This window comes from Haplochromis burtoni, unplaced genomic scaffold, assembly GCF_018398535.1.
Source record: "Haplochromis burtoni strain Fernald_Lab_line unplaced genomic scaffold, NCSU_Asbu1 Contig_16, whole genome shotgun sequence".
Lineage (NCBI taxonomy): Eukaryota > Metazoa > Chordata > Actinopteri > Cichliformes > Cichlidae > Haplochromis > Haplochromis burtoni.
In genome coordinates this window covers 633,441-657,006 of record NW_024582377.1, presented here as the reverse complement: position 1 = coordinate 657,006, position 23,566 = coordinate 633,441, and the positions used below count along the sequence as shown (strand labels likewise).

General features: G+C 39.8%; 1 protein-coding gene across 1 annotated transcript; it reads left to right on the top strand.

The window, feature by feature from the left end:
* Positions 1–1,248: 1,248 nt before the first annotated feature.
* On the top strand, positions 1,249–21,604 carry prkcha (protein kinase C, eta, a). The gene is made up of 12 exons (XM_014331925.2): positions 1,249–1,933; positions 2,028–2,062; positions 2,177–2,259; positions 5,649–5,778; positions 5,870–6,003; positions 6,105–6,236; positions 7,383–7,556; positions 12,222–12,376; positions 16,457–16,595; positions 17,215–17,403; positions 20,807–20,953; positions 21,073–21,604. The coding sequence occupies exons 1-12, from the start codon at positions 1,752–1,754 to the stop codon at positions 21,220–21,222; spliced, it is 1,650 nt and encodes a 549-aa protein (XP_014187411.2). The 5' UTR covers positions 1,249–1,751; the 3' UTR covers positions 21,223–21,604.
* The last annotated feature ends 1,962 nt before the right edge of the window (positions 21,605–23,566 follow it).

Genomic DNA, 23,566 nt, shown 5'->3' with positions numbered 1-23,566 from the left:
AAAGATATAGGTAAAGGTGGCCATCATTAGTCTGAAACACCGGAATAAAACTATCAGAAAGATAGTAAAAGCTTTAGGAGCGGCCAAATCAACAGTCTGGTGCATTCTTATAAAGAATAAATGCTCCTATACGGCTCAGCATCTACCTGAGTAAAGAACCTTCAACCTGATTGAAATGTTGTGCCAGGACCATGAGAGCTGTGCATGAACAAATACCCACAAACCACAAACCTCAGTGATCTGAAGCATTGCTCCACAGAGTCTCTTTCTTGATGTATAGATATATATTCAATGACAAGACCGTAACAGAGTAGCCAAGAGCACAATGAATAGCAACAAACACCACATCAAATGCATAAATCTAAGTTAAGATGTTGTGTATTTTCAAGAAATACCTGTCGCCCATGGAGCGCACTACCACCTGAAGCAAAATATATGTTGGACTAAATATGTGTAGTGTGTATATTGGGCTTTGCAGTATATGTAGAGGCTCTTAGTCTGAAATGAACGCCCCCTTTTCATACAATAACCACACTACATCTATGTGTTGTTTGCAGGGGTGGGGTGTGGGCTCAGCAAAAAGGTTTCCGTAATGCTTGTGTGGTTTTGCAGATTTCTTTACTGACTTTCATTACTTAGGTCTAAACGCACAGTTACACAGTGTAGATGTTCACAACATAAATTACAGTATGACAACTCTAGACTCTTTGTCTCTTTTATTCTGCCTTCCTTTCAAAGTCTTGTTTGATCTTTTGAGAGATGACTGAATTAATTTATTTAATAAAAATAAAATATATTGTGAATCATGCTAGGGTTATGTGATATGGGAAAGAAGTCATGTTTTAATAGTGTCAGGAGTTTTTATTTTTAGTTATGGAAAATTCTCTGTCAGACTTTTTTTTGTGTAGGCAGTGTCTGTCTGTTACGTTGGCTTAAATGGTTACAAATAAGTAATATCAGACTGTTGTTTTGTATTCTAAAAATCCTTCAGAAATGCCAGACATTTATTTGTTCCAGCTTATCAGGTTGATAATTCAGGGCTTGGTTCTTTTTCTTTTTGTTTTTTTTTGCTTGTTGGTTGTCTGTCTTACTTTTGTTCTGCTGGTTGGGCAAAACTAATATATCATAGATGCCATCTTGCAGTTCATGGAAACAACGATGGCAATTTTTTACGTCATTTGTGAGACAGTTCATCAGTTGATTGAAAGATAAGAGGATTGACAATAATTCATCCTAAAAATAAAAAAGTTTTTTTTACAGTCCCTGGGAGTAGTCCTAGAACTGTGAGAGATAACAGTGTCTGCATTTAACTGCTAATCATTCCACCTTTTTCTTGCTTGTCCATACACTGTAGTGGGTGTGTAGAGGACATTTTTATGTGAGAGTGGCTCCCTGAAATATCCCGATGAAGGCTGTCAAAATGAACCAAAGAAGTAACCCAGACACCCCCTCGCTAAAATCACGCAGCCACACAGACTGTAATGCAGCACCATCACATGTAACTGTCAGATACAGTTAAATAGTACGTCATCAAACTTCAAATCTAAAAGAACCAGAAAAATCACAAACTGTTGAATTAATGCAAAACAGTGATGTTGAGCTGAAATATCCTCAGAGTTGAGCAGAAACACAGATTTTAATAATTCATATTTCACATTCAAGTATAAATAAAGACTTTATATCCACTTTAAAGAAATCCCATAATGTGATAAATCCATTCTAAGAGTTCACGCACTTCTTCTGTGCTTTTTATGTTACAAACTTATGTTCTTGTCTTGTTGCCAGATGAGGCCGTAGTGAAGAATTTCAAGCAGTTTACAAGGAAGCGGCAGGGAGCCGTGAGGCGAAGGATACACCAGGTTAATGGGCACAAGTTTATGTCCACTTTCCTCCGTCAGCCCACCTTCTGTTTTCACTGCAAAGAGTTCATCTGGTGAGAAAGTCACGCATGGGTGATTCAGTGCTGGCAGCGCATCTCTGTGTAGAATGTAAACTGGATCTAAATCTGTTCTCTTTTATGTTAATAGGGGTGTTTTTGGAAAGCAGGGTTACCAGTGTCAAGGTAAGCAGAACTTATTTTTCTCTTTCTGCCTTTTACCACAGTTGCCTAAACACACCTGTGTTTGTTATGAGTCCGCCATTGACTCGTTGTCTTGTCTTTTTTTTTGTTTTTCAGTGTGTACCTGTGTGGTGCACAAACGATGCCACCAGCAGGTCGTCACTGTCTGTCCACGCATGAAGAAAACAGCAAAAGAACAGGTAACGACACATTAATACACTCTAATCAGCATGTTTACTTCTAAATAGTTGTTCTCTTTACAGATTTTTATTTTTTTTTTGTTTAAATACAGAATGTCAAAAAAAAGCACCCTCCCCCTCCTACACACACATTCACACACGCATCTGATTAACACCTGCAGTGATCAGTAGGCTGTTTCCTGTTTCTATATTCTGTCTAGACTGGTCACTGAGGCAGAACACTGTACTGCACTATTATTTTCCACATATGAACACTATAAATTTTTATGCTTCTATAAATACATCCATGACAGTTTTAGCAGTTTGAACGCAACTATGTAGCTTAGTTTTGTTATATTTTGCTGAATATTACAAGTTTCTCTTCCCTAAAATCTGACAGGATAATAAAAATTTATACGCTAAGCATGTTTATTTTTAATACACCATTTACAAATTTTGTAAATATAGTATAATCATCATTATATAATTCCTTTAGACTTATTGTCTCTTTTATGCTATGTTCCTTTAAAAGTCTTATTTGATCATAAGTGACAGAGAGTAATTGATTGAGTTTTTTGTTTGTTTGTTTTTTAAGAAATTAAACGTAAGTATGAGGCATATTGTCAAAACAGATGAAATTCTTTTCATGGAAGGTGCTTGCACATTTTCTTCTTTGGAGCTCCACAGGGTAGCTGTCTGGGTCCATTACTTTTTTTCTTTACATGCATGGAAACATTATTAGACAGGATAAATTTTTGTTACTGTAGTTACACAGATGCTAGACAGTGTATTTCTGTGGAGCCAGGTGACAGTGTACTGAACTCATTCACCAATGTGAGTGGCTGACTTTAACAAATGGATGAATGCAATTAAAAAAAAAAAAAATTAAAGATAAAAATTTTGCTTAGTCCTAAAATAAAATGTGATCTGCTCATTTGCAAATTAGGAGCTGACAGAATAAAACCAAAAGTTAAGTCTTATGATCATTACTGTGATGCAAGCTTTAAACTTCTTCCATTTCAGGAAGATGTGTCTGACAGTACCAGACTCACCATGATTCTAAAAAACTTCTTCATGCATTCATTTCCTGCGGACGAGTTTGAATTTTGAATGTATTTATTCAAAAGGGACAGTGCAGATTAATCAACTTATCACGCAAATGTGCAAGAATGAACCTTAAACAGTTTTCTAGCTCTAGTCCCTGACAGGGCAGACAAAAGATAAATAACAAAGAAAATTAAAACACCATCAGACAGCGTACAACAATATAGTCCAGACAACAAATACATGAAATCCACAGTACAATAAGAAAACACAGAACAACAAATAAATATAAACACATACGGCATTAAAGATAACACACATTAGTATAAAATGAATGGTCACAGGTCTGGTTCCTTTTTAGCCATCATTTGAGATGAGTTTTAAATGTATTCTCTTATTACAGCTGGAATAATTTTCCAAATCCCACTACCTTTAAGTGATAACAGCTTTTTTACTAAATATCATATGTCTAAGAGGTATTGCACAGTCGCATTGGGTAGAGGCTCTGCTTACTCGGCCACTAATGTTTGATTTTAATACTTATGAACTCACACGAGTAGGGTGGAGCAGGTTCATGCAGGATCTTAATAAACTGAACAAGCAAACTAGGTTGTTTTTTTTGTTTTGTCTTTTGCTGCAATGCTCTTTTTGTTGGACTTCCCAAAAAGATTGCGAGAAGGCTGCAGCTTACTTGAAACTTGACTGTGAAGTTATTAATTAAAACAAATAACAGAACACATCATTACAGTTTCTTAGCAGACTTACAATGACTTCCATTATCTCACAGACCTGATTTTAAAATAAAACTTCTTTCCCCTTTATAGGGCACTCATTAAAATACGTAGAAATTCAAAATTTCAACCCTCGAGTGTTATTGGAGCGTATTACAGGCCTTTTTTACTTGTAGGATGTTTTTATGTTGCAGATCAATGTCAGTGAAGTTAACATAGTAACATACCAGTTCCTCATACATTTAAAGGAACATTAGTGTATGAACATTTTTATTGATGCACATTGGCAGTTTCCATAAATGTAACAAGCATAGCAAAGTACAGCCCTGAGTAGACACAAGCAACTTGCTTCCCAGTACCTGCAATAAGATCATGTGACTAAACATTTAAACTTTTCTACAAAGATAAAATTGAATTCTCTGAACTGAGCATGTGTGCACATCCTACTACAGGTGCTGTCCTAGAGCATGGCACTTATATAAAAGAGGCAAGTAGACAGCTCCACAAACATGAGTACATCTTTGAGACAATGTCCTGACATTTTCCATGTTTGTAGGAAAACCGAAACAGTAAAAACAATATATTGACATAGAAATTGTAACTGCATAACAAAAAGTAACAATTGCAATTATAACTACTCATTTTTATTACAATTAATTTAATCAAACTTAAATAAATCACAAATATTGAATTACTAAATAAATTTTAGCATTAATAACTCTTCCAATAAAAATAACCACTTATATTTGCAATTCAAGTATAAATTAAAAAAACTGCTATGTCATAAGATGATCAAATATTTTACAATGTCTAGTCTTAAAAGTCTATAAACAGGTTCAATTTCTTACTATAGCTCTGTATAATAATATATACGAAATTGTGGAAAGATCCAAAAGAGCATTTAGTATTGCTGCTCTACGTTTAAAATAGAGTGTGGGGTTTTGTTTTGTTTTCTTAAAAAAACAAAAAAACAAATATGGCTCACTAGATCCACCTGGTACATGTCTGAAAATTGCCTGACACTTGCACTAGTTTTAAGTAAATTCCACTAATTTCTAGAAATCCAGCACATTGAGTTTCTAGAAAACAACACCCATCCCAACATTTAGAAGAGCTATTGAGTAGGGAAAGTTTGGGAAGAACCTACCTCAAAAAAATAGGGAAGAAAACTCTACAGATGATTTGAAGAAACACAAAAAAATACATCTCTTTTAATCTAGCACTAAACTAGTGCTATAATTCGACTGTAGAGCCTCACGTAATCTGGTAGATACAGAAGATAGGCATCATTATTCATCAACATATTGGTCTTCTGGTTCTATTACTTCCAAGATTGTTTGTTTCACAGGATTTTATTTATGATTTAATTTTCCTTTTGTTATTTGTATGTCTGTGTTTGTGGTTTTATATATGTGTGTAAATATGTATTCTGATGGGTTGCTTGTTTGTTTAAATGTTTTAATATGTAAGTGACTTTATTTCTCATATGTTTTTATACCTGCGAAGCCGTTTGAACTTCTACATGTGATGTTGGCCTGTGCAAATAAAACTGAGTTGAACTGAAAATGCATTGTGGACGATGGTGTTGCAAAGCAGTTTTACATCTCGTAATTACCGTGTGCTCTCTTTCTGCAGCCTATAAATCAAGGTTTCAGCATCAACATCCCTCACAAGTTCAACATGCATAACTACAAGTCGCCCACCTTCTGTGACCACTGTGGCTCGCTGCTGTGGGGGATTGTCAGACAGGGGCTGCACTGTAAAAGTAAGACTCGCATCAGCATTCATGTCTCAATATCTGCATCCAAAAGTTGTCTTTCATATAGAGTCACCGTTTCTGTGATTTCTCTCTTCAGTCTGCAAAATGAACGTCCACATCCGTTGCAAATGCAACGTTGCTCCCAACTGTGGGGTCAACAGTGTGGAACTGGCCAATAAGCTCGCTGAGATGGGTCTGCAGGCAGAAGGACTTGCCAAACGGAAATCAGTGGTACAAACGTCTGAGTTTTCCAGAATAACGGAACAGTTCTAAATCCTAATCACAAACGTGAGTGTAATCAGAAAAGTGTGTTTTTCTCTTTGCATTGACAGGTGAAAAACGCAGAACAGACGAGGACTCCATCTGAGGGGAGGGATTGTACGGAAACTCAGCAGCAGTTGCCACGGCTAGGAATTTCAGACTTCACGTTCCTTCAAGTGCTGGGCAAGGGCAGCTTTGGCAAGGTAGGAATGAGATAATAAGATTATAGGAAGTGCTCTGTGCACTTAGTGTAATGATGAGCATTGGCTCATACTGGACAAAAATGGATTAGAGCAGCTTAATCCTAACGTTTGACTAATAAAACATTTACATGACCACAAAAATATACAACTGGCATTAAAAAACACTGAATTTTGATCTCCATATATTGAAAAGTGAGCGAACCCTTTCACCAGTGGCTAAAGAGATTCAAAAAAATGCTTGAAGAGTGTGTGTTGTTGAAATGCCTCCCCCACATTAACAACTGAGGCCTCAAAACGGTCACTTAAAGAGGTTAAAAGCTTCAATTATGAGTCCAAAATTTGCAAATAGAGATGGTTTAAAGAGCCAACTGCAACATGGTGGTTTGTGGTTAGCATTGTTTCCTCATCAAAAGCCACACAGAAGGCCAAAACCCTTCTGGGTCGGTTTTAGCATGCTTGTGCTGGCTTCTTCCTCCAGTTTATCTCGTCATTGCAAATGTCTCGTTACTGTTCCTCTGACCGATGCACAGACTTACTCCGGGCAATGCACGATTGCGGCCCACTGCTCATAATATCAAGGATGGTAAAGTAGATAAAAAGCAGAGAATTAATGTCCCTGCAGGAATTAATAAAGGGAATCTATTAACCCTGACACAAGAAGAACCTCACTGTGTCCCTTAAGCTTGGACAGTCCATGATGCCAGTGGGAAAATGTTTTTGGCTGATTTGTTTTTGAAGATCAATGTAGCACAAGTACCATAATCTTTGGAGTTTTTATGTGAATTTAAGATATCTCACAAGATAATATCAGAATGGCTGCTCTGCAGATTACTGCAAAACCTGTTGTAAAGCCTAAACAGAAATACTGTGGAAGGAAGTCCTGTTCGTTTAGGCATCATTACAATGCGACTTTCTAAACAGCGCATCGGTCCAATTGATAATAATGGAAACTGCTGCCAAAAAAGACACTTTTAGCAAATACTAAATTTAAGTTTACTTGCCAGCACTCTAAATGATTAGCAGGTGTTTCCAGGAAGGACCCTAAATCCTGTCGCTGTCAAGTTTAGCACATTTTATTAGCAGTTAAGCAAATCATTCACTTTCTCACGTGGCTTTTCCTGTTACTATGTTTGTGTTACTCTCCAGGTGATGCTGGCGAGACTAAATGGCAGAGATCGGGTTTTCGCGGTCAAGGTGTTGAAGAAGGACATCATTTTGCAGGATGATGACGTCGAGTGCACCATGACAGAGAAGAGGGTGCTGTCACTGGCCCGCTGTCACCCGTACCTCACACAGCTGTACTGCTGCTTCCAGACACCGGTCAGTGAAAGCATGGCCGCACACTTCTTTCACACAAACTCATTTGTGACTTTTAGCCCTCTTCACTCATGAGAAGCTTTCACCCCGCCTTAAATGGCTGAAGATTGTGATGATGATGACATTTCTGCTGAAAAATAGAAGGGGATGTTTTGGCTCATGATGTCTGTGTCATGCACAGATCTTCCTTATGAGTGCTTTAGAAATGTCGTGGCCTCATATAATAATAATAATAATAATAATAATAATAATACATTTTATTTAAATAGCGCCTTTCAAAGCACCCAAGGACACTGTACAACAGATAAAAACTGGAAATATACACAATGATAAAAATAGAAGATAAGAGATAAAACATACAGAAATTTAAGAAATGACCTTATTTTCGTTTTTACTGCTTTGCTTGCCAGTAAATGATCCACAGAACTGGTTCAAGTAAGGGTCACGGCACTCAGGCATACCCTACTTTTGGTTTCTGGTGCTAAATGTAAATAGAAAAATATGGGTCTGTTTCCATAGATGCCAGTGCATCATGTGGTCAGAAGGTGGCAGCAGTTCCCCAATCTTATGTCTGTTCACTCCTGGCACAAGCCAGTGAATGATGCTTGACTGACAGAGCTGTTTTTCTGGCTCAGACGGGATATTTCTAATCTGCTTTGGTTGGTTGAACCACGACTGATTGAGATCGAAGTGAGCTTGCTGCGCAAACAGTTTCAAACCCAGACAAAACAATGCAACAGCTATTGTTCCACGAGAACGCCTTGTTTTATTTAAATGCCTGTCACTTGTTTCCTGACAAAATACTTAAAAGCACCTTTTATTATACCAGAAGTGTAAAATCGTTCTATATTTTGGTAATAGAGTCATTCAGTTCACACTAATACCACAAAATCACGTTGCAAGGGACAATTAGCGGCACTTTCTGCATGGCATATAGTTCCATTTCACAACAATTCAAACTAAAATATGTAGAATGTTTTTTAGAGATGATATTCCATTGCTAACTATATGCATATTTTTCATTTTCAAGGCCCACTTTGTAGGTACACTGATTGCCCTGGAGGAGTCTTCAGATTAAGTTTAAAATATAAAAAAAAGCATTTAAATCGCAACAAATCTCGATGTAATAATTTTTTGTTTCTACAGATAAGCAAAAACAAAAGAGATTAGTAGCTCATTTCATGTGAGTATGCTTAAAAGTTGAGTAACACTCTGGGCAACTTTGGGCTGACTCAGCATGTAACAGAGGCCACACATAATAGAGGACACACTCTTGACCTACTGATCTCCAAAGGCCTGAGCATTTCAAAGGTTACTGTGTCTGATGTGGGCCTGTCTGATCATTACTGTGTTTTCTTTGAAAGTAAAATCTCAGCCCACACAAATATATCAACAACAGTGATCACAAAACGGTGTATAACTGAACACAGTAGTGCAATCTTTAACCAGGTCTTCCCATTAACACCTGACCTGTCCAGAGGGTCAGTCAATGAGCTCGTCAATAGCTTCAATGCTAACATGTTAAATGTAATGGACACTATTGCTCCCATTAAGGTGAAGGTTATCTCTGGAAGGAAAAAGTCTCCATGGAGAAACTCCACACTGGTGAAAAATGAAAAAAGAGAGTGTAGGAAAGCTGAGCGCAGATGGAGAAAAACAAACCTCCAGGTTCATTATGACATTTATAAAGAGAAACTTCACAATTATAATTTACAACTGAGGAATGCAAGGAGGTCCTACTTCTCTGACATCATCACTAAAAACAGCCATAATGCTCGGGTCTTATTTTCTACAGTTGACAGGCTAACAAACCCTCCTGTGTCAGTGGCAGCTGAACTTCATTCGACCATGGCCTGCAATGACTTTGCCAAATTCTTCACAGAAAAAATCCAAAAAATTAGACAAGCAATTGGTACATCAACAGCAGATCCAGGATATGTACTGTGTCCACCAAAAAACTGTTTAAACACCATGAAACAGTTTCACACCTATTAACAGCAAAGACCTGGAGGACATCTTAGGTCAACTGAACTCCTCCTCCTGCTGTTTAGATGTCCTGCCAACAAGTTTTTTCAAAAAGGTCTCAAAGACTTTAGAGTCAGACCTGTTACAGATCGTCAACTTTTCTTTATTATCAGGTGTGTTTCCAGAATCACTAAAAACTGCTGTAATCAAACCTATACTGAAAAAGGACAATCTTGACAAGACACAAATGAACAACTACAGGCCGATCTCAAATCTCCCGTTTTTAAGTAAGATCATTGAAAAAGCAGTTTCTCAACAGCTCAGTTACTTCTTAAAACAGAATAACTGCTACGATGCCTTCCAGTCAGGTTTTAGACAGAACCACAGCACTGAAACCGCTCTGACCAAAGTGTTCAATGACATATGTCTGAATACAGACAGTGGAAAAATGTCAGTCTTAGTTTTACTGGATCTCAGTGCAGCATTTGATACAGTTGACCACAACATATTACTCAAACGACTGGAGAACTGGGCAGGTCTTTCAGGAACTGTACTAAACTGGTTCAAAACATACTTAGAAAACAGGAAATACTTTGTATCAATAGGTAACTTCACATCTGAGCAGACAAGTATCACATGTGGAGTTCCCCAAGGTTCCATCTTGGGACCCCTTCTGTTTAACATTACATGCTCCCACTGGCACAGATTATAAAGAACAACAAAATAAACTATCACAGCTATGCAGATGACACACAAATATATATCACAATGTCACCAGGAGACCGAGGCCCTGTACAGGCTCTTGGTAAATGCATTGAGGAAATAATGACTGGTTGTGCCACAATTTTCTCCAGCTAAACAAAAACAAAACTGAGGTAATAGTCTTTGGCGCCAAAGAAAAACGATTACAGGTCACCAGAGAACTTCAATCTATACATCCTAAAAACCACAAACCAGGCGAGAAATTTGGGTGTAGTGATGGATGCAGACCTAAACTTAGAAAAACACATTAAGACAATAACAAAGTCAGCTTACTATCACCTCAAGAATATATCAAGGATAAAAGATCTGATGTCTCAACAGGACCTGGAAAAACTAGTCCATGCATTCATCTTTAGTAGGCTTGATTACTGTAACAGCATCTTTACAGGTCTACCTAAAAAATCAGTCAGACAACTACAGCTCATTCAGAACTCTGCTGCTCGAGTCCTCACTAAGACCAAAAAAGTGGACCACATCAGTCCAGCTCTGAGGTCTTTACACTGGCTGCCTGTCCGTCAGAGGATAGACTTTAAAGTTCTGATGCTGGCTATAAAGCTCTGAATGGTTTAGGACCAAAATACATCAGTGACCTCCTGACCCAGTATGAACCTTCCAGATCCCTCAGGTCATCTGGATCCGGTCTTTTATCAGTTCCCAGAGTCAGAACCAGACACGGAGAAGCTGCATTCAGCTTTTATGCTCCTTATATCTGGAACAAACTCCCAGAAAGCCTCAGATCAGCTGAAACACTCAGTTTATTTAAATCCAGGTTGAAGACTCACCTGTTCTCAGCTGCATTTGAATAAAGCACCAAATCCACACTTTTAAGCTTAAATTTCAAAACTTACATTTAACTACTGATTTTATCTACTGTTCTGATTTTATCTGTTTTGATTTTATATACTGTTGTTTGTTTGTTTGTTTGTTAATTAGTTAGTTAGTTTATTTGCTTGTTTTAATCAATTTTAAATCATGCTTTTTATTTGTTCTTGTTTCTAATGTCTCTGTAAAGCACTTTGAATCACCTTGTTGTTGAATTGTGCTATACAAATAAACTTGCCTTGCCTTGCCTTGGCTATTATATATATTTTAAACATAACCTGAATCTGAAGCAGAGGGTTTAAGAAGTGGAGCTGTGTTCATGTGTACAGGTCATCTAAAGTGCTAACCAGGAAATTAGTAGTAATAGACAGTCAGACTAATGTTCGTCAGGTTCCAGGATGAATGGAGAAACTCTTTGGATAGCAAAACTTTGGAAATCCCAGTAACCACTATATTGGCAAATTAAAGAGCTGATCCAGGAAGTGACGTCCATTCTTGCTTTTATGTTTGAGCAGTTATCTATGGAGGGGTTTAGTATTGCAAAGTAAATTGTCACGCCAGATCTCTGATGGCCTGACAAGTCAGTTTGACTATAAGACAGAAAAACCCAGAGAGATTTCTTTGAACATACAAAGTGCTCCCTACTTTGCCTGTGCAGCACGTCCTTATTGGACATTATATGTGCAAAAAGGGGGGGAAAAAAGCCAGACCTCTCTAAACCACAGGCCAGTAAAACAGAGTCAGCTGTGCCTCAGTACCCAGATCACTTCAAGAGGCAGATCTCTAAATCATGTCGTACTGCAGTCTTTTCCCCAGGTTCCCATTTTGTAGATCACCTATCGACCGTAGCCTGTAATGAGAAAGAAAGAAAGATTTATGAGTTAGATTAGGGTTTTTTTTGTTTTTTTTTGCTAACTTTAAGCTGCAGTTGGTTGCACAGGAACACATTATACAGGCATCTGAAGTTAATGAGAAGCAGCCATGTAACATCCTTGAAGCAGCCTCAGCATGTTTGCGGTCGTTGCTCCTTGGACTGCTTAATAACGAGGGAGCTTCTGTGTGCCCAGTGGGGGTTTTGTGTGCACACGTGTAAATGTCATCTCCTAATTCTCACTGCAGGACCGTCTCTTTTTTGTGATGGAATTTGTGAACGGCGGCGATCTCATGTTCCACATCCAGAAGTCCAGGAAGTTCGAAGAAGGCAGAGCCCGTTTCTACACAGCCGAGATCACCTCTGCGCTCATGTTCCTGCACAGCAAAGGCATCATTTACAGGTATAAATACATAAAGCAATCGAACTAGCCTTTATAGCGAGCTCAGAGCTCACTACCATAGTTTATTATATTTAAAAAAAAAACTTTAATATCATAAAGAGTGTAATATTACTGCAAAGACACTAATTATGCAGTTTCTTCTCTTGGATGTCGGAATCAATTTATTATCAAGAGGAAACTGCATATATGATACATTAATCATGTGAAGTACTACATGGCTGTGAACACTAAATCAGAACATTGCAATCCTGAGACTCATACGTCACGTTAAAGAAGACTGCCGCTGAGAACCATCCAATGAAAATGTGCTACCAAGCATACTTGCAGGTTTAATGAGAGTTTGCTTAATTCATGCATTAAGCGGAGGGTGTGGAGGTTCTCTCCCAGGAAGCACTCCATTTCCTGCACTCTGATTCATCTTTATGCACCACTTTTGCCTTTTCGCCATCAATTTGTGTTAAAAATGTCTTTATTTATAAAAAGAAAAATCCAAATTTCAAGTTACAAATGATAAAATCATATCAAGGAGGATAATGCTGCTAAATCTTGTTGTGTCAGCGCGCACACACGCAAGCAGACACAAACACACACTGTACTACAAACTAAGTTCAACACATCTAGTGTGTCTTTGCATTAGCTGACTCAACAAAGCTTAAAACCGAAGCTGAAAGTAACGGATGATGACAGTAATTATCATCTTTCTCTGTTAAGTCAGGCTTTCTGCTTCAGGCTCTAAATATAAAATATATATTTTCCAGCAGCAGATTGATTATCAAGTAAAACATTTACACATTTTCTGCATCACCTACTTAACAATTATATGCTTCATTCAGCAGTTTTAGTAGGATACAGATTAACGACGTGCACAAATGAAGCGTATTCCTCAAGCTGAGAATCTATAATGAACTTAAAACATGCTGTAAATAAAAGAATAAATGAAAACTTGCCACTTTTCACTGTTATGGTTTCAGCATAAACTACCACGGTTATTTAGGCAGGCAAAAAGAGAGGCAGGCAACACTGTAAATCCAGTCTGGGGCCTTCCTGCGTGGAGTTGGCATGTTCTCCTCGTGTCTGTGTGGGTTCTTTCCAAGTACTCCAACTTTCTCTCAAAGACATGCGCAGGATTACGGTGATTCTAAAATGACTGTAGGTGTGAATGCGAGTGTGAATGGTTATGTGTTTCTCTATGTTAGCCCTGTGGTAGATTAGCGACGTGATCAGAGTGTATCCAACACCTCTTTCCCCATGACAATCAGGATAGACTCCAATACTCCCTGCAACCTTGAATTTGATAAGGATTAATGACACAGAAGACTGACAATAATGTTGCTACGCATAAACGCATATTTGTGTTTATGCGTGTATCTCATCCTGAGCTGTGATAATGTTGTTACATTTTAGATTCCTGAGAATTCTCATCTCTACAGAAACACACTGTGTCCACACAGGTCAGGCTCTGTGACAGAACGCCAGCTTTTACCAAGAATTATGAATAAATGAGCCAATAACGATCCCCCTTCCTCAGCTTCTAATAGCTACATATATTCAAAGACCTTTTTTTCGGACTGTCCGCTCAAGGAAAGTTGAGTGGGAAATCTTTTGGTGTCCTGCCAGTACACAATGAAAAAGGAAAAGGAACATCAGTAAATCCTGAGTTATACTTAGTAGTATGTCTGAGTCTCCTTTCAGCATGCACTGCATAGCATGACAGCAAGCTGAAGAGGTTGCATGCACCTTGCGTGCTATAACTAAATAAGTAAAAAGCATCCAGAATAGTAACTCTGACATCAGGCAAGTGTGGGAAGAATAAAATTGTAGCCTCGGTCCTTGTGTGTCTTTTACACTGTGTGTGTGGGGGTTTTTGGCTTCAGGTAAAGGCTTTGAGGCTTTGAAGCTTCTCAGTTGACGCCACAGCGTGTCCTTGCGTTTCCTGTATTTGTCCTTAAAAAGACATGTACAGTTCTCGAGGTTTCAGTTTGAGGGTTTAGACATGAAAACTCAGTTTTGCAGTCTGAATCCACACTGGCTGCTTTTAAGAGTGAGAGCACGTTTCATGAGGAGAGTCAATTAAATCCACAAGGATTAAAAAGGCTGTATGGCGAACAGCTGCTCAGTGTCGTGCAATAAACACATGCTTTGTGAAGCCTGTTTTGAACTCCGCCAGGGAGGTGTTGTGTGTCTCTTTGTTTTGTCCTGACCCACATATGCAAAGAACAAGTAAATTCAAGACTGAACAAAATAGATAAAAAAATACTCAATTTTTTTTTTGGCTTATGCAAGTTGTGATATATATCGCATCCTTAGGTTGATGCATAACATTTTAGGAGCCTTTGATAGTTTGATTAGACTCTTACCACAATGAAAAAAACAAAGTTTGTGCGTCAGAACTTTTTCTGAACTTCCTCCTCTTTTCTTTGGAATCTCTTTTATTAGTGCAACTCTATCTCCTACTCAGTGACTCATTTTGCACCGCAGCATTTTTTTTCTGCAGACATCGCATTGTTTGATTGACCTGTTTCCATCATCAGTCGTTTTCGCCCGTGCACTGCAGCACTTCCATTTTCTCTGCTTTAGCAGGTGGAAAATGCAGGTAAACATTACATTAAATTAAATCAAAGAGGGTACTGGCAGTAGTGACAACATTTTCTCTCCTGACATCGGCCAGAGTTCATGTGTGAAACTGGCTCAAGTCAGGCTTGTCTCTCCCATGTGGTGAAGTCGTTGGATGAAGGAGCTCATACAGGATGATTAGGTGCAGTGAGTGATGTGTGGTTCTGTGTAGCTCAGTGATAAGAGGCGGTTAAATTTCCCACTGGACACATTCATACTGAAAAAAAAAAACCAATAATGGTCCAGGAAATGGTTTGGCAGTGTGCGAACGATTATCAAGAAGCAGAACTGGCCATATAACTGGAAGAGCTCAGACACCTACTTAAAAATACTTTCTCCTGCGTCCAGTTTCCCAGTTTTGTTTTCCTAGCTGTGATTATCCCTAACACAGCTTAACACAGTCTGTGTGTACTTTGTGATGTGTGAGTGTCAGAGCTGCTCTCTTTGCCATGTTTTAGACTGTGTGTGATCAGCGTTACACAATCGGCTTAAGATAGAGAACGGCAGACTCGATTAATCGAACCAAACTGGTTCCTGACCCTCAGTCTTTTACAGTCAGGCTTTCTGTATTTTGGTTTTTCTCATCCTGTTATGTATACATTAACAGTATCACTGTCCAGCTAGGATCAGGCCATCTATGTAACACTGTCTGAAGTTGAGTCACCTGATCACAGATTGGAGCTTAACTCCAGAGCCCACACTCGACAGCTGTAATCGCTCTGTCAGCTGACGTGAACACAGGACAGGAGATTTTTCCAGTGTTTGGTTTGGAGACATCCCCATGCACAGTCAGCAGAGGGGAAAATATCCCCGTGGAAGGCATACTGTGAAGACGGTGCATATTAGCAGTGAGTGGCAGAAAAAACAAAATGCATCTTTCTATCAAGTGGTCACAACTTACGTATTTTGCTTTAAGCTAAGCCTGCTTCACAAAGGCAGAGCAATAAAATGGAATAACTGGGAGAAGAAGTTTTGCTTTTCTTGGGAGCAGAATAAACACAGACACTTTTTCCCTTGGTGTCAAATATGCAAGGGTTTGCTTTCATCCGTGTGAAGTGCATTTCATCATCAGTGGGTGCACAAATGGCACTGTGTGGTTCTCTGTGTACCATCCAGTTTGACTCCGTGCAGATGGTAAGCTGCGAGGGCACCGGTGTTTAACCCCAGCTCCAACGATTTTTCTTTTTTTACTGGTTGCCAGTTAAGGGTCAGGGAGTTGTCCGTCAGTGTCTCCCTCTGCTTTAAGTGTCACTGTCTTCAGAGAACTATTTCCTTTTGTCTCACCACAAATTTCTACCTTCCTCACATATAATTAGAAACAAGACCAGCAGGATGCGACTGGAGTCTGAGCACTGAATTGGATTTTTGGTGGCTTATTTCAGGCTTCTGATGTATAGGTGCTGAATAACAGTCCCTGAGCAAATACCTCATCTATTTGTTCCTTTTTGTGTTTGCCTTTCTTTTCAGGGATCTAAAGTTGGACAATGTTCTTCTTGACAAAGACGGTCACTGCAAATTGGCAGATTTTGGCATGTGCAAGGAGGGCATATTTGAAGGTGTTGCCACGGGAACGTTCTGCGGGACCCCGGATTATATTGCCCCTGAGGTCAGTTTCTCCCCCCTACATTAACCAGCAGAAAACATAGTCGGCACTCAAAATAACAGATACTTCAGCTCCAGATTTATAATAGAACATTTCATATATTGAAGCAATGTTTACACATTTCCATTTTTAAGATGACACTAAAGAATAAACTTGGCCATCTTTAGCTTCCAGCAGCTCAGGTTCTCTGAGTTCATATGTTTAATTTCCATCACACCACCTCACTAAGAGCAAACATTGTGGTCGCTGCCCGGCACTTCAAGCTCCCTCCCTCCTGACTGGAAGGCAGCACACCTGTGAGGTCAGCTTATTGACTTGACAAGCCCAGATTTCCACTTCTTCAGACTGCGCCTTCAGAGGCGTGTTTGGCTTTCATAATGAGGAATTAAGATGGCCTGCATCCTCGTGTTTGAGAGCTTTTTCTCTAACCAAGAATGTGCATCTGCGTTTATGAAAGACCCCTTTGCTGCCCTCAACACTTACTCCTCAGTGTGTAGCTCCGCTAATCCAGCACATACCCCTAACTAAACTTCATAAAGTGGTTTTAAATTTGCTGTTGAGACTCTCTAAAATCGCATACTCATGCTCAACTTCATTTTTCTTCTCTGACATGTTTTCACAGATCCTGCAAGAGATGCTGTATGGGCCTTCTGTGGATTGGTGGGCCCTCGGGGTGCTACTGTATGAGATGCTCTCTGGACATGCTCCTTTTGAGGCGGAAAATGAAGATGACCTCTTTGAATCCATCCTCAATGAAGAGATTGTTTATGCCTCTTGGCTCAGCACAGAGGCAGTCAATATACTGAAAGCTGTGAGTCTGCCAGGAGTAATATCTTTTATTCACATTTTTGCGGTCACCAGCAATAAAAATTTAATGATAAATGGAGCTGGGTGAAGGCCAGGTCTCACTCTTCTCAGACCAGCGCCGTCAGACTGTGTTTGCTTTATACAATTGCAGGAAATGTCAGAACGGCTTTTTTTTAAACTCATGTAATGATAGAGGAAATCAATTTGTCAGTGGATTTGTGACATCACTGTGGACAAAAACGGATGAGCATTTCCATGCCTGGATATTGTATCAGTAGCCAGATTCTTGTCTGTCTGCCTGACTGACACCGTCTGACTGCAGAGTGAGTGGCAACCCCACACAGTCTTTCAGCCAGCTGTTTGGCTGGGGTCTTTACATAACTATATTAAGGCATGGTTCACTGCCCAGCCACAGCACACAAGCTATAAATACAACTGCACCTCCTCTCCATTCCTTCTCTCTCACACTGTTCTCCTCGTGTCCTTGTTGTTATTCCCGCATGGCTGAGGAAGCACCAAATCAGTCTTCCCATGCCGATTTGTCATTGCCCCCCACTATCACACGTTACTGACTGGTGTGAGTGGATTTTAAACGCTGCTGCTCTATTTTTACTGGAGGCAGATCCATTACCAAGATCACCTTGTTCTTAAAAGGAAGTTCATGGAGCTCAGTTGTCAGGTTGTTCAAGGTCGTGTGAGAATGGCTGTAGAAATGTCACGAGTTTGTGAGTCATGGTGAAAATACCTGAAGGCTGGTAGATGCCAATGGTCAAGTTAAACTATCACATAGAGCTGAAACAAAGCGCTTTTGATCGCTTTGTCCAGCCCAGCATCAACAATCTAAAAAGAAATAAATCTAAAGTTGTTCAATTTATATTGTTGTATAACAGCAAACCTTTCATTTCAGGAGCTGGAAGTGTTGAATTGATTTTTCTGCCAGCCGACCGATTGATTGACTAAAAGTTTCAGCTCTAATATTCCCCGCCTTCCCGTAAACGTCTTTTTTGCGAGTGTAGAGGAGAACGGCTTCTTCATGCAGAAATGCCCACATGGCAGGTCTGGCTCTGAGAATGGCACAACTGACGTGCAGCCATGGAAAGATGGCATCAGCTTTAGTGGAAAAGTTTTTCTTTGGTTTTGTGGTCAGTTTGCTCCTGAACTGAGTCACCTCTGCTACTCTGTCGTGCTTACAGTTAACTCCAATTCAAGCACCATACTGGTGTCTACTGGTGTGCCTTTTTTCTTTTTTCAAACATGTTTTAATTCAGTAACTGGAAATAATGTCATCACAGCTGCAAATCCCTGAGTTTAACTGCTGTAACCTTAAACCTTTATTCATTAGCAGTGATGAGTATAAAAGGGACAAATGCAACATTTCAACAAAGCATGTTTTTGTCTTAAAGTACAGTCACAACCATGGGCTGATGCAGTTCAGTACATAGATGTACAAAGGAAAAGCAACGGGTGAAAAGGCTTACATGAACAATAACTGTGCATCTCCCAATCAGTCATGTTGGAGGCGTTATTGGCAGAGACACTGACTACAGCAGAGCGACACACATGCTGTTTATTATATAAAATTACGCATGGCAAGGCATCAGAGTTTCATTAGTCTCTATGAATCCTCGTTATTGTTCATTGTAGCTTGATGCTTTTGGGACACCTCGCGTCTTTTTGGGCATTGCCTCATCACCTCCGCAGCTGCTTCCTCATTCTCTTGGAGCTCAGTATTGTTGAGACATGCGGTTTTGTTTAGGCAAAGTCTCTGGTAGTTAATATCGTTTGGAGCTGACACAATGAGATGTATTAATCTCTGTATTAATCAGTGTCTTCAGGTTAATCTTAACACTGTCACAATGGAGACGGGGACTCATTAGTTTGCTATGCTGGGTCTGAAGGTCACCATTATCCCTGAGGTGCACACAGAGTCACCATGCGAGACGGTTTTCCAAAACAAAGTGGTGTTTTTTTTCTGTTTCCCCCCCAGGGGCAAGTTAAAACTATTTTAACTTTTATTTGTTTTTGTTTGGGCTTCTTCCTAAGACCTGCACCACCTACCCGACCTTGGTCAGAGAGAAACGGTTAAAGTTCAATGGCTGATTCACTATTGTTTTAATGAATACAACCCCAGGAAGTTGAGACACCTCAGCTGCACATTACTGAAACTAGTTGAACTCTGGCCAACTAAGGCTTTGTGGGAGGAGCTTAACACAATTCAGGGTGTGTGTTTTTTGTCAGTTGAGAGGGAAGGACTCACTAGATGAACTTGAGCCCTGTTTGGCATCCCTCCAGAGAAATCTAATCTGATCTGGTGTTACACATTTCCCTATTTTGCACCAACCACACAGTCATGGTAAACGGAAAGCAAACTCGCTTTATATTCTGAAGTTAACATAACAAAAATAATTTGGCATTTAGCAGCTCTTGCTAAGGTAAATGCATTCTCACATGATTTCCAAAACATGACATATTATACTGTGGTATTTATTTAACAGAACCTAAGCAAAAATCCCAAAACAGTGTGTGAAAAACTAGGTAGACCCTTATTGCTTCCATAGGAAATGAGAGGATAAGTAGCAGGCAGTTGCTGCTAAATCAACATTTGATTAATTCTTTTTTTGTCAGGAAGTATAAGCATAAGCTTTGGCGCTGAAGCATTCAGGTATGTGTCATCACATTGCCAAGGATGAAAGACAGCAGCAATGGTCTTAAAAAAGTTGTTGAAGTTGCTGTCCATCAATCTAGGGGAGGGTTACAAGGCCATTTATAAACAATCTGAAGTTCATTATTCTACAGAGAGAACGATTATTCACAAGAGGGAAACATTCAAGACCGCTGCCAATCTTCCCAGGAGTGGAAGTCGCAGCAAATTAAACCCAAGGTCAGATTATCCAGTGCTCATAGAAACTGGAAAAAAACCTCAAAAGCTACATCCCAACTCTACAGGCCTCAGTTGGTGTGTTAAATGTTAAAGTTCATCACGGTTCAATTAGAAGACGACTGAACAAGTATGGCTTGTTTTGAAGGGTTTCCAGGAGAAAGCCTGTTCTCTCTGAAAAGAACATGGCAGCGCAGCTTAGACTTGCAAAGTTGCATCTGAACAAACAGACTTCTGGAAAAATGTCCTTTAGACAGACGAAAGTGGAAATGTCTGGCCATAATGCACAGTGTCATATTTGGAGAAGACCAAACTCATAACAACCGTCAAACATGGTGGTGGAGGGGTGTTGATTTGGGCTTTTTTTGCAGCCACAGCACCTTGCAGGCCTTGAGTTCACGATGGACTCTTTATACCAAAGTATTCTAGAGTCAGATGTGAGGCCATCTGTCCGACAGCTAAAGCTTGGATGAAATTGGGTCTTTAATTCATCAATTGTTTTTAATTCATCCGCATTTTATCTTCGCAGCTCTTGACCAAAAACCCGGCACGGCGTCTGGGCTGTGTGCCCACAGAGGGTGGAGAGGAGGCTGTGACCAGCCACGCTTTCTTCACAGGTATCGACTGGGAGAAGCTAAATCGTAGAGAAATTGAGCCGCCTTTCAAGCCCAGGATTGTAAGTCACATGATTTTATTGATGCTATATGATAATAGGTGTACTCACCAGACATTACGCTGTGTATGATTTTGTCTCACATTCTGTGTGTGTGACTGTACTCTATTGTTGTCCTCCAGAAAACCCCGGAGGACGTCAACAACTTTGACCCAGATTTTACTCAGGAAGAGCCCACGCTCACGCCCATCGATGACCCTATGATCCCTTCCATCAACCAGGAGGAATTCAGAAACTTTTCCTTTACTTCACCTGAACTGCTAGAGAATTAAGACTCAGAGACTGATCCACTAGCAGTTGTGCGGTCACCCTTACTCTTCTCAGTGTCTGTGCATTTGCCTAAAACATTTTCCACTGGCATATAAAACACGGTGCGGACACATTTCCCAGAGATATAACTGTGCGAAAGTTCCAAGCGGCCAGCCAAAACATGCTTGACAAGGACCCGAGCTGCACTTGAACTGTAAGAACTTGTACCTCAGACCCAAATGTGGAGTGTGGCCAGCTTTTGAAATAACATTTAGTTTTGGCTTCATTTACACATTAATGCAAGTGTGTATGTACGTGTGGACAGGATGTATTTTATTATGTTGTATTGTGATGAAATTGCTTCTATTTGCTCAATTTTTGCTCTTTCGCTGCTCAGAGATGGGGGGGAAAAAATTGGGATCTAAATCTGCTGGAGATTCCCAGAAGAGTCAAAGTTACACAAATCCTGGAATGATTTCATGCACAGATGGGATAGTTTCTGAGTGATGCGTCTCCACTCTGGAAAAAACACAAATTCACACAGAAACTCAAAATAGTGAACCGCTGAGTCCATCCACTGTTAAATAAAGGGTTAAAATCACCTGAAGCCTGAAATATTGGTTTTGAAATGAGATAAAGGTTGAAATTGGGTTAAAGGATAGAATTTCACTGCACTGAATTCCCGATAATAGAGTATTTGTGTTTTTTTTTATTTGTGGCCCACACCCAGTAAGAAAAACTTGGCATCCGTCGCAGTGATTCTCCATGTAAATTGCTCCGCCAGGCATGTAGACGATGATGCAAGATTTCATCTGAGGTGAAAGCAGCTCGATGATTCATGGTAACTGTGAAATATTGAAAAGTCTGTAGATTTCACAACCCTGTTAGTGTATTGTCCAACTGTTGCCAGAGTGTTTGAAAGCTTCCAGCACTTTCTACAGACCTGCTTGGATAAGTGAATTCACGTTTTTGTTGTTTGTTGTTTGTTTATTCTTATCCATAAAAAATATAAGAAAAACACGTAAGTCTTGAAACCCTGCAGTTCTGTGCTGTGCGTCTAGTGGAGGGCCAGCAAACCAGCAGAGAATAAACAGGAAACCACACAGCGTCACTACTGTCGCCTTTGCTAGAAAAAGGAAGACACGAGAGAGGAAAAAGTGATGCTTTTTTTCAGGGGGGTGACATTGAATTCATATATAAATGCAGTATTGTATACTGCATGATGTTGGAAATAAAAGCAAAAACTTTGAAAACACAATGACAAAAAAGAAAAGAAAACCCTGTGTTGAGATGAATCTCTTTCCTCCGGAACTTGCACAGACACGAACGAGCCCAGCCCTCCAGGACGGAGTCTTCCTGTTAGTTTGAATGAGGAAGTTTGGGTCTCAACATCTGTTTATCTCTTCAGCTGGGTGTCCTGTGGAAGATTCTGTCTCTAAATACTGCACATTAGCACCTTAATACTCGGAAATGCCTCAAAACGAAGCCTCCTCTGCTTTCTGAGCACAGAACAAACCTTTTGAGCTAAGGAACCTGCTTGAACCTGCTATGTTGGTGTGGTTTTCAGTCCGGTTCTCCCCTCTGAGTGAAGCAACACCATGAAATGAAAACAAGTTTTTATGAGTGATTACCTCTACCCTTTGACGAAACATGTCAGAGCAGTTGTCCATGATGAAAAAGGCTCCATCCGTGTGGCATGATGAGGGACTGGAAGCTTACATGAGTATGGCCTCCATAGCAACCCATCTCAACCCAAAGAAATGGCTATGGTGACGATTCTCCACCACCATCATTAAAAAATCAAATGCAGAAAGATCTTTTGTTAAAATGATGGTGTTTTAGCTACTAAACTGCACTGAAAACTTTCCTGGTCCAGCACAACTTGCTGCCTGTCTATACATTTGAGCCAGTGGTGTGTCACAAATTTCTTCCCGTTGCGGTTCAAACCCCTGTTAAGCCTCTGATCACTCATTATTTAGAAGAGCCTTGATGTGGACTTTACAGCAGCCCACTAATCTACATTAAGCTTTCCCTAACAATGACGGTCGACATGTGCTATATAAAGCATAGGACACTGGATTAAGCAACTTTGCTTATTGTTTATCCTTTGTTGTGCCTCAGTTTGGCAGCTTTCCCCAGGTTGTGTCTCAGTGAAGGAGAGATTTATGAGCTTTCCTTCAGCATTCATTACTGAGACTTCCTGATAGCTGCCAGCAGTGTCTCTGCAATGACTGATTGAATAAGCGTTTGACCCTGCTGTCCTATGCATTTGATTGGTAACCCCCAAAGTAGCGATCGATAATGGAAAAAAAGTCTCTCTGCACAGACGTCACATAAGTAATTCCCTATAGAAATCTATAAATCAAT

What these genes read in the sequence shown, in the direction of transcription:
- prkcha (XM_014331925.2), top strand. Translation starts at nt 1,752, where the DNA reads ATGTTACAAACTTATGTTCTTGTCTTGTTGCCAGATGAGGCCGTAGTG. An exon ending in AGAAAACAGCAAAAGAACAG is followed by an intron (nt 2,260 to 5,648) that starts GTAACGACACAT and finishes CTCTTTCTGCAG; the next exon opens with CCTATAAATCAAGGTTTCAG. An exon ending in CGGATTATATTGCCCCTGAG is followed by an intron (nt 16,596 to 17,214) that starts GTCAGTTTCTCC and finishes ATGTTTTCACAG; the next exon opens with ATCCTGCAAGAGATGCTGTA.